This window comes from Lepidothrix coronata, unplaced genomic scaffold (genome assembly GCF_001604755.1).
Source record: "Lepidothrix coronata isolate B3197 unplaced genomic scaffold, Lepidothrix_coronata-1.0 Scaffold222, whole genome shotgun sequence".
Classification (NCBI taxonomy): domain Eukaryota; kingdom Metazoa; phylum Chordata; class Aves; order Passeriformes; family Pipridae; genus Lepidothrix; species Lepidothrix coronata.
This window is the reverse complement of record NW_016690402.1, coordinates 685,625-697,637: the sequence shown is the minus strand read 5'-3', so window position 1 is coordinate 697,637 and position 12,013 is coordinate 685,625. Positions and strand designations below refer to the sequence as shown.

General features: G+C 38.6%; 1 protein-coding gene across 1 annotated transcript in view; it reads right to left on the bottom strand.

The window, feature by feature from the left end:
- The window catches only part of PXDN (peroxidasin), a 94,444-nt gene that overhangs the window by 37,538 nt on the left and 44,893 nt on the right, over positions 1–12,013 (bottom strand). The window contains 6 exon segments of the mRNA XM_017833858.1: positions 1,945–2,103; positions 3,609–3,725; positions 5,160–5,432; positions 6,365–6,534; positions 8,603–8,720; positions 11,788–11,957. Coding sequence (XP_017689347.1) covers positions 1,945–2,103; positions 3,609–3,725; positions 5,160–5,432; positions 6,365–6,534; positions 8,603–8,720; positions 11,788–11,957 — 1,007 coding nt within the window.

Sequence of the window (12,013 nt, the reverse complement as noted above, 5' to 3'; positions counted from 1 at the left end):
GATGATCTTAAAGATCTTTTCCAATCTTAATGGTTCTATGACTCTCTTCCTGATGTCTGCTTCAGGGTGATTTTAAGGTACTGTTAACTTCTAACATAACAGGCTAGTACTTGTCAAAATTATTTGAGTTCCATAAATTTAGAGCTCTGGAAAAAAATTCTGTCAATAGCTAAATCTGTACAAAGTCATCACAATGAACATTCCATTAACTTCTGTCATCTATTTTTAAGTTTGAACTTTTTAAGTAGCAACAACAGCAATTTTTAGATGATGGAAGCAAAACCTTCCACAACACATTCAACCATGAAATTCCCAGCCTGACTTGCTGAGGTGCTAACTCTTGACAGAGTTCCTACCTCCCTGACACCAGCAAGCCTTAGGCCTTAAACCATCCTCCAATTCTAAGGACAGAGTACACACTGTTACCTAAATCTAGTGTGAAGAAAATTAATGTATTTTTTAATTCTAATTTTTTTCAAATCCAGATTGGCACCTGGTACTCAGATATCATGAGAAGCACACACCAGATCATGAAGACGTTAAGAATTGTATTTCTTCTGTAATGTATTAGTGTTTTGGGGGGAGTGTGACAGGGCAGAGGGCTGTGCTTTTACAGAAAATTATTTGGCCACACAACATACATTTATACTACCAACCAAATCTGGCCCTTCTGTTAAACTGTTCGTAAGCAAATGGCTATCAAGGACCAGAAACTATTTCAAATAAGGCATCCAGAGGCTGGTATCCAGCACTGCGGGATAAGAGAGCTTGGCTCTATGGATGCGAGCCACACCATGCCAGCAAATAGGCCTGGACCACTAATCCGTATTCATTAACACTGATTTAGCCACAGTGACCACTGACTAGACATTCCTCAGATGAACAGTCCTTTTGTTACAAGCCCAGAATTAAAAATGTTCTCTTCTTGCACGACTGAAAGCAGCATCACAATTAATCTATGGAGAGCTCCAGTTTCAGGTTGTATATTCAGCATTCAGTCTTGTATTTACTATCTTTTAGTGACTGGAGTTTGCAACCTGAGTTGCACAAAAGTCCTTATATTAAATGTTACTCAAATTCAGTGAAGTTTAACACAGCTGGAAAGTTACAAAACTTTTTAAAACTGAGATTTGTTTAATGTAATTCTAACCAACAATTTTATATAAGTAGAAAAAATTATCTCAATTTTGACAAATCTATCTTAGTACTACTCTTAACCAAGAAAAATCAATGGAATTTTTTTTTATAAACTTATAAGTTTAGGAAGACATTTGAGTCCCTTTTGTTAAAATACAGTTTAAAATTTGGTCACTAAAAAGAAATGCTTTGAATCAAATGGTTAATCTCCTTGAATTTAGTTAAACATCAAAGTACTTAAATAAGTTATGAATGTTAATATGATTATAATTTATCCTAGAAGCAGCTTACTTAGAATTTACTTGAAGAAAAATATTAAAAAAATAGAGTTTGGGGTTGGTTTTTTAGAGGGTTTTTTTGTGTCAATTTATTTTAAGTATAAGCAATGACTTTTCTTTGTGAAGTTCATTCTGCTGTTGTAAAATAAAGTGTTCTGTTCATGGAGATAAAATATTATGTGAATAACACTATTTAATTAACAGTATAGAGCCCTACCAGAAAACAGACTTTTCACAAAACATTTTCCCAAGCATAGGAATACTGTCATCCTCAAAGAAAACCTCCACTCTTTACCAAAAAAAAAAGTAAATCAGATAAATCTCTTTTCAGGAAGACAGACTGTTCTAAAGGAATGATACCCTGCACAAATATTGGTAAGTATCCATACATGTTATTTATTAAAAGCCACTTGGGATCTAAAAATAGATATACTCAGAAACAATCACACACACTACTGTGTATTTTAATTTAAGCTTAAATATTTCTTTTTTTTTTTTTTTTCCCAGCAGCAGTGCATGGAGAGCATACCTCTAGGCTGTACAGTCAGATATACAACAATTCGTTGAGATCCGATAATGTTGACAGCTTGGCATTCATACTGTCCCTGGTCATGCAGAGCAACCCTGGAAATCCTTAGGGTTCCAGATGATAGGACTAAGTGTCTTCTGTCAACAGACAACTGGCCTCCTGGAACACACAACAACGGCATTTGCTGTTTATAGCAACAAAGTCCCTTGGTGTCAGAAAAAGGGAAACCTAGAAGACTTTAAATTTCATAAAACACTGGAAAAAATTAAAGTTTCTTAAAAAACCCCACACTTAACAGCAAAAAAAAAGCCAAAATGTTTGAAACCTTTACTTCTCAGAAGATAAACATGAAAAGCAAACAAATTATATGTGTGTGCACACAATCATAATCCTGATCTTTTCTCTGTTTGTGGTAGAAATAAATATTTTCATTTAAAGAACATGACAGAGCATCCAAATGAGAAGGCATAAAACACCAACATGTGTCACTGTTCATTTCATTCTCTAAGCCATGTAGGGAATTCACAGAAAAACACATAACACAAATGAACACACATCAGTGTCTGTACCCTATCCTTCCCTTATGAACATTTCATTTGACTGGAACAGTCTCAGTAGAGGGAGAAAGAGGGACATTATCAGCATCAAAATGATCAATAGTTTGTTAAAAATCTGCTTTATCTACCATAATTAAGAATTTCCTAAGAGTTGTTTTACCTGCTAGAGCTGTTTCATTTGAATCAAGTGGAATATTTGCTTACTGATAAAACACCCACTACAATATTTCTTCCTGCTGGATTTGTCTTAATGCCTTTAGAGCCATAACTTGATAAAACAGACAGCAGAGCACACCCCAGTGCTCCTGTCAATGTGCATTAAGTGACAGAGATGTTCATATACCGATGCCAGTTACAGGCTGGACCGTTCTGGTTTCTGAAGAGAGCACATCCCACCTAATTTCCGATCTCCAGTTAATAACAGTCATCTCTATTTCTTCTGCAGTACACCAGCAGTGACTGCTGCATGTGATTTGCCCTGTATTTCTTAAACATTTATTACTAGGAATCTATTATGGATACAAATATTTTAATGGCTCTTTTTTACTGAATAATGAAATATGCTTGGGTAGCTAGCTTCTATGGGACACCTTGTCTTTTCTAGCTAAATGAGAAGGAGATGTGTTGCCGGAACAGAGATTTCTGTGAACAATTTTTTCCTGCACTCTGTAGGCCTTGCTTGCCATGGAAGTGGCAAGCGTGTATTGTTTATACTTATAGACTGTGTGATGTTAGCTGTGTGTCTAATTATAAGGTTTGAGAACAGAATATGTTTAAAGAAAGAAAACCTTGAGAAACTGAAGATAATGAAACACCTGCAAATTTAGTAAAACCCTAAGAGCAGATTAATTAGAAAGAGGTTTCTATGCCAAGGATGATTTCAGATCGCGTGGACAGGACATCAGGTCCAATGAACTGGAGACATGANAGCTAGCTTCTATGGGACACCTTGTCTTTTCTAGCTAAATGAGAAGGAGATGAGCTCTGCTTCCTTCAGAGACTGAAGCATCTAAACAAATACATGCAACTCCTTTCAATATGTGAGTGATTCCAATATGACAGCTAAACTATTCTAGTAGTTTAAAAGTAAGAACAGAACACACTTACCTCCTTTAGTCCAGGCAATAACAGGCTGGGGATAACCTTGTGCTTCACAAGGGAAGTCAACAGTTTGCCCTTCAATCACTGTTTTGTCTTGAGGAGTGACAGTAAACTGAGGTAGAGCTACAGAAGAGAAAATAAAGCTGGTTGAAAAAAACAACTGAAAAATGCACGACTGTCTGAAATTCTGTGCCATTTCCTTTGTGAGTTGAATAGCTCGTGTTGGTGGGAAGAAAGAGGTTATTGGGACTCTTTTATATTGTGACTGCTATAGAGCAGAGAGCTGGGTAGCCACTTGTGCAAAAGAAACACCTCCCTGGCGTCAGTGAAGTCATGTGGAATCTACTGTCAGATTCAAAATAAGAGGTACGGTAAGATTTGTAGAATCAAAACACAGAGTGTTCCATGGATTAAAAATACCTTCTTCTCTTTCTCTCAAAACTCCTCAGCTAAATTGTGAAGAAAATGCAATGTAATCAAAACCATCCTGAGCTGCTTGTTTTCTTCCATACACTGAAGGAAAGTAGCGAGTAGTGTGTGTGGGCCAGTTTCTGCTGTAACACTGTTCACTACCAGTGTGAGAGGTGATTTGTTCAGCTCTCACAATACAATTGTCTACCAATGAATAATAAATGAACAAGTCACACAGATAAGCTGTTTTGTATAGCTTTTGAACTCATTAACAAGGGGTTTGTAAGAACGCATGCAGGATCACTCTCAAGGAGAAAAGACAACACAGAAAGAATCGTGCCTTGCAGAATATACCACCTAAGGAGTCTTTCTGCTGTGCCTTTTGCAATCGGACATGTCTATCTTGCATTGGCCTTATTAGCCACCAGCCTGCTTGTAACAAATGTGGATAGAGCCTTTCCCAAATCTTCGTTCGTGAAGCCTAGCCATGAATGAATTAACATGAGAACAGGAGCAAACTTGAATTTAAAGGTTACTCAAAGTATTTTGTAAATTAAAGTTCCACCATGAAAGCATGTGCAAAAAATATTATCTATATACACAGGAGACTTTTGATAATTGTTCTCAAATACTCTATAAGCACAGTTTTGACAAACAATACCAAAATTATTGCAATCAAAATAACTTAGAGTACTTTGACTTTTGCTTTGCTTCAGCTGGCAGAATGATAGTTTCTATTAAACTCATCAGAGTTCTCACACTCACTGAAGTGTCTACAAAAGAAAAGCAGCACAGATCTGTATTCAGAACTCCATTTCTAGTACTCTGGTTGCTGCCTGTTACAGAAAAAATTTAATCCTCCAAAAATTTGACTTTTTTGTTCCTCCAGGCAAACAAAACATAATAAATAATAAACATTTCAAAACATCAAAATAATAAAAATAATCAATGAAACTTAACTTTCAGGAAGACAGTATGTCATATCTTACACTATGTGAAATGTATAGCAACTTTCTTATTCACTACAATAGTGCAATCAAAAGTAAAAACTCCATGTTTTTAGTTTGGCTCTGTCAATACAGGAAAAAAAAAGACAAATCCACACAATTTCAAGTAATGCATCACTCCTAGCTTAACGTTACCTACCTTGGACTATGATGTATGCAGTCGCATGGATGTTATCTATGCTGTTAGTTGCAAAACACGTATACTCGCCACTGTCCTCCTGCTTTACATTTTGTATATAAAGTCCCCCTGATGGAGTTATTGTGATGCGAGGGTCATTTGGCAAAGGTGTTCTGTCACCTTTGGTCCAGGTAATTCGTGGCTGAGGGTGCCCAGTTGCACTGCACTCCAAGGTAACACTCTCTCCAACCAGCACTTCTGTATTTTGTGGGTGAATCACAAAACTTGGCCGGGCTGTGAGAAAACAGCAATGCCTAAATATGACTTTTAGATCACATAGCACTAATTTAGACAAATATTGCAATAGTTTGGGATGTCTAGTGGGGTTTTTAAAGCTCTGTTCCAACATACTTCTATTTTGGTGCAAACTCTGCCTTGCTTTAAGTCTAATCTAATCTGACATTTACAAACATCAATAAATAAAAACCAAAAGCTCATAATTGCACTGGTGTTTTTTTTTAACTCCCATTAAAACAATTTTCAAACATTTTGTTCACCTATGTTGATCTTTATAAAGATCTCTTCAGAGGCACAGACACTGAGACCCAGAAGACAAACTGGCTAAAAATTGCCATAAGTGCACAAAAGACAAAACAGATTAAGCAACATTTTAGTAACTTCTCCCAAGTATACGAGTACTTGTCATTGCAGGGACATTTTCAGTTTACCTGATGCTGTGTGTCAAAACAAAATGTTCTCACAGCAAAGTTTGATGTTTAAAAACATTACAGTCCTGGACAGGAATTTCGTGCTTGTAAGCATGACGCCTTGGCTAGACAGGGGTAAAAAGCTCTTGAGCAACAATGGCTACACAGGGTGTGCCAAAGCTTCCATGAGTAGCCTGTTCAGAAGATTGTGGTTTTCAGGTACCCAGAGAGAACATTATTGCACTGACCAATGTTACAATGCAACAGTCTCTTTTCCTAACCCTCCTACAGTCTACAAGATTATAATCAAAATTGCATACTACAGTAAACATATTAGCTACCTATCTGATTAGCATTTTTGTTATAGGAATATTATAGCTCCAGGATCTAATTCTTAAGATGCCCAAGGACAACAAATCTGCATGTCAAGAACATACAAGAGCCAAAGCATTTTATAACAATCTTATTATCAAAACAATTCTCTACCTGAATGCAAAATTCAGACTTGATGTTCTTTACCTGGTGACTCAAAGTATCTAAGAGTAACTTCCTGAGTTTTCACTTCTCCAGCCACATTTTTTGCCATACACTGGTAAATGCCTTGGTCTGTTTCTTGAGTATTTTGAATCATCAATGTCCCATCATCTAGCAAGTTTAGACGGGAATCTTCTTTCATACTGAGCTCGTTACTGTGAAGAAAAGAATCTGCTGGAGTTAAACCTTTAAATCACAAGCACAGAAAACTGCCAAATAATAAAACCCAACAGATAAATGAGCCAAAATAACTTGGGGGAATTTAATTTGGTAAGTAAAATAATAGAATTTTGCATTTTCTCTTAATGAGAAGAAGAGGAAAAACAAAAAATGAAACAATTTTGCTTATGCAAGTATTACATCTTCAAAATAAAAAGCTGAAATACTTTTATGAGTAAAAGCTTACAGGGGAAAAAAGTGAACAAAACAGACATACCTGATCTCATTTTTCTTTAAGGCTGTTCTAGCTGGCAAAATAATTTAAACTGTTTCCACTGGAAGTATATCATGTAAGTTCAACACTCAAGATACTTTCTACTAGGAGAGAGGTTAGTTGCTATAAAACCATCTTTGTACCAACCTCTCCCTGGACTGTTTAAGGAACACCAATGAACCTGATTATAATTTGTATTGGTTTAAAATATAAATTAAGATCAGGTCTTCAGATTATGTCATGGATGCATTTCTGTGACATTAACTAAGAAGTGTTAGGGCGTTTTATTAAAGGAACTGTTTCTCAGTTCACTCCTCACTACATGATGAATAAAGAACAGGGGAGGAATGAGTTCTCACCTCCTATGTACAAAACCCAGTCTACTGATCTATTCAACATACTGCTCAACAGGTCAATGGCTTTTGACTGAAATCTTGATATACTCAGCTACCTTGCAAAGAGCTTTGCTCTCATTCATGCAGCCAGGAAACAAGCCAGAGTCAATAATCCCACACCCCAAGCTAGAATTTCTTCTTAAAACTCTTTCATATGTGTATTCTGAATACATGTTTTCTTTGTTTATTATAAAAAGTACATGAGCCAAAGAAAATTTTAATGAAATAATTACACCATCCAAGTTCAAGTCTCTGTTCTTTACATACTCCATAAATCCCGAACCTTTGCTGCACATGGGGTTCTCACTGACTTTAGCAAAAAACTACAGGACCAGGACTCTATACCATTCCATTTTATCAGAATCTAACAAGTTAAAATGCTTTACATAAAATGTGAAGAAAATTTATATTACCGATCAGGTTCTCCATTTGTGTAAGAGCATTATTAAGCCAAAGTCTGATTAGCTAGTGGTAAACTTACAATCCACGTGTCCATTGTAAATTCACACCACTTTAAGGAGGAGGATGTGCTGCCACATGGCTGTTTCAGCTGTGCTGTGCCCAGTGCTGCTGGAGAGAGCCAGGCTCTGAGCACAGCTTGAGCAGTCACCCTGCAGCAGGCTGGCCCTTGTACTGCTGAAAGAAAGTCATCCTTTATGGAACCTTCTTTCCATTCCCTAAGCAGCGAGGAGAAGCAATGGAGCAGGTTGCCCACACAGCTTGTGCCGCCTCCAGCCATAGAGGCTTTTAAGACCTATCTGGATAAAACAGAGTGGTATAATCCTGCTTTGAGCAGATGGCTGCACTGGAGACCTTCTCTGACCTGAATTACCCTATTCCTATAAATACTTACCTGCCCTCCATGTACCTGGAATTTGACCTCTCTTTCTCCTCTTCTGGAATGGAGCTTGGAAAAAAGCTACCTCCGAAGAGCTGGGGCTCAAGGAAGACCTAACTCTTATCCAGCTCAACTCCTATAAAAAAGAAGCTTTTGCTTTGCCTCAAAACATATGCAAACACTAAGTAATCTACAGACTGTACATGCAACATGTACACATTGGATTGACTGGTATTTATACGTAAAATGACTCAGTATTACAGGGGTGAGCAGCTTTGCAGGTATAGCTACTACTGAACACCTTACAAATAGTACTAGAGTAATAAAATAATATTTTCTAAAGTTATCAGCTCTTAAGTGTTTAGATCTACTAATAAAAAAGATACAGGCCATTATTACTTCATATGCTTATTAATTATAAGATGTTTCTGCTGTAACAATTCCTTGAGCATGTGGACAAGCACGCAGAAATGTACATGAAACACACACACACATACACACACACAGACAGGCAAACATACTTACATCAAGTTTCTCTCTTCCTTTTTTAAACTTACTTGTTTCGAAGCCAGATAATTTCTGGTTTAGGATTGCCTTCAGCCCTGCAAGTGAAGTACACTGTATTCCCTGAGGTAACGTCCACATCCTGAGGCTCTGATGTAATTCTTGGCCTCTCTGTATCAACAATAAAACATACAAGAAACTCTTACTTGTTTTAAAACTATTAAAAAACAGTAAATAAAAAGATTTCCACACACCTTGTAAAAAAATAGTTTTCACAAATGCTTTAACTTAAAATATGTATATGCTTAATCAGGATTAAATGCACTTTTCCTGATCCAAAAGTGACTGTGTGGGATTACTGATCTCCATTGTTCCTTAGGACCTTTTAGCAGACTGGAAATAGATTGTGCAAATTTGTATCAGGTTCTAAAGTGGCTGTTTTATTTATTTTAACAGAGACTCAATTTGCCTATGAAGGAAAAACTTTAGAGCAGCAAGCACAAGTACCATTTAAAATAACTTCCTCTAGATAAGTATCAATGCCTAACCTGCCTCTGACAGAATAATTTGTACAGCTTACTCCCTGCAGTTTCCATATTCAGGCTCCTTAGATGTGCAGAGAGCTGGTAGGATGCCATGTGAATTCTTGCACCAAATTCCCTTTGTACTACCTATTTCAAGAACCTTGTAGATGCTTATGATCATAATTTTCATGATCAGAATTATATCCAACACATAACCAAAAGGACAATTCACTTATTTTATGCCTCGGCTTCAACAGGTGGTTGGGCAGGCAAATGATCATAGCTTGAACAAAAATCACAGAATCACAGAATATGAGGAATTGAAAGGGACTCACGAGAATCATTGAGTCCAACTCCTGGCCCCGCACAGGACCATCCCCAAGAGTCACACCATGTGCCTGAGACTATTGCCAAATGCTTCTTGAACTCTGTCTGGCTTGGGGTTGTGACAGGTTGAAGAGCCTGTTCCAGCACCCAACCACTCTCTGGAGGTGAAGAACCTTTTCTCTAACATCCAACCCTAAACCTCCCCTGACACAGCTTCAGGTCATTCCCTCGGATTCTGTCACTGGTCACCACAGAGAAGAGATCAGTGCCTGCCCCTTATTTTCCCCTCATGAGGAAGTTGTAGACTGCAATGAGGTCTCCCCTCAGTCTCCTCTTCTCCAGGCTGAACAGACCAAGTGACTGTAGCCACTCCTCATATGGCTTCCCCTCAAGGCCCTTCACCATCTTCGTTGCCCTCCTTTGGACACTCTCTAATAGCTCAGTATCTTTCTTATATTGAGGTGCCCAAAACTGCACAAAATGTTCAAGGCCGGGTGAGGCCATCCCAGTGCAGAGCAGAGCAGGACAATCCCCTCCTTCGACCGGTTGGTAATGCTTTGCCTGATGCCCCCCAGGACACGGCTGGCCCTCCTGGTTGCCAGGGCACTTCTCACTCATATTCAACTTGCCATCAACCAGGACCCCCAGGTCCCTTTCCATGGCACTGCTTTCCAGCATCTCATTCCCCACTCTGTACATACATCCAGGGTTGCCCCATCCCAGGTACAGAATCCGGTACTTCCCCTTGTTGAACTTCATGTGATTGGTGATTGCCCAGTCCTCTAATTTGTCAAGGTCTCTCTGCAGGGCCTCTCTGCCTTCAAGGGAGTCAACAGCTCCTCCTAGTTTTGTGTCATCTGCAAACTTGCTTAGTATCCCTTCCAGTCCTGTGTCCAAGTCATTTATGAAGGTGTTGAAGAGCACAGGGCCTAAGATGGCGCCCTGTGGAACCCCACTAGTGACAGGTCTCCAGTCTGATCTTCCCCCATTCACTATTACCCCCTGTGCTCGATCCATGAGCCAATTGCTCACCAACTGCATGATGTGTTTATCCAGCTGTGTGCTGGACATTTTGTCCAGAAGGATCCTGTGAGAGAGAGTATTGAAAGCTTTACTGAAATCCAAATCTGCATTTTGATTTCAGGACACAAGAGGCGCTGCGCTGAACCCCAGGGTGCCCATGGGGCCAAGTTTTTGCACCCCTAAGATAAAGGAATACAGACAAACAAAAGGATTACAAAGGTGTTTATTCATTAATCCTCAGTGACAGAGGATTTCAGTGCCTGCGTGGGGCACTCCTTATAACTCGCTGTGGTTTGAAGCTGGCTCCCTGCCAAATCTCCAAACCTCAACACAAGAACTCCCCCCCGCCTCCTGAACCAAGGGAAAAGAAATAAAAACCAAGAGAACCAAAACGAGAGAGAGACAGCTAAAGCAATATATATAAATATATTTACACTTATACTACAGTTATATACAATTGATATATATATACAATTTCAGAAGGAAAAGGGAAAGGGAAGGGGGAGGGGGAAGGAAGAAAAAAGAACAAAATCAAAATAAAATATACATGATTAATAGCCCAAGATCTAGCAACCAAAAGAATTAGCAAAAGAATATCCTACTACTCTCCTTGGGAAAACAGAAAGTCGCGCTGGAACAACTGCCAACAACCTCTGTCTCCCAAGGTTGGCAAGGCCTTACCAGGTCTCACTCCCCAAGCACGACAGACTCAACAGCAGGGAACCTGCACCTCCAAAGAGGAAGGAAAGAGGGCGAAGGCCTTTCCTCCTTTCTTCTTATACCCTGGCTTACGTAAAAATCATAGGGAATACGGGGAAAATCTGGGCACTTCCTTGCTTACAAACTGGTCACCAAGGAAGGCCTAGACTAAACTACCATATAACTATATATGAGTAAAAAATAAATTCAGTAGCTCAACCCTGATTCCAACAATATCAACAAAATTTTAACAGCAAGAACTGTGTCATAAGGTGCAGTTCAGTAAAGCTTCTTTGTTTCTTTTCCCTTCCATAAAAGGAATAAAGGATAACAAACAGTATTAATGCAACACCAAAGACCCTAGCTGAAAATCTGGTTATGATCAAAACTGAAATATAAAAAGGAAAATTAAACTCCTTCAGGATAATCACATTTAGCTCCTCAAGGAGAAATTTCAAATATGGATGTGTTTGTTTCATTAAAGACAGGTTGAGGGGTAAAAGCAATCAATTCTGTCAGAAACACACAGAAATAAAGACGAAACAGAGGGATATTTCTTATTAACCAGAGGTGGCCAGTGTTATCAAATAGAATAGAATAAAAAAAAAAAACAGATTAGATACACCTAACACATTAAAGAAGCCATCGGGAAGTGGCAAACTCACCACAGTTCAGTTCTTCTGGTGTTATTGTGGCCACTGATCTTCCCTGGATCCTTCGTGGGTACTCACAGGTAGCTGCTGCTTGAGCATTACCCGATTCTGCGTATGTCTTCAACAGCTCCGCCAGCCACAGGATTTCACAGTCACAGTGAAGAGCGTTTGAATCCAAACGCCTGCACAAAACACAAAGCAGCCACAAGTCTGTTAGCAAGCTTCGACTATTTTGCTA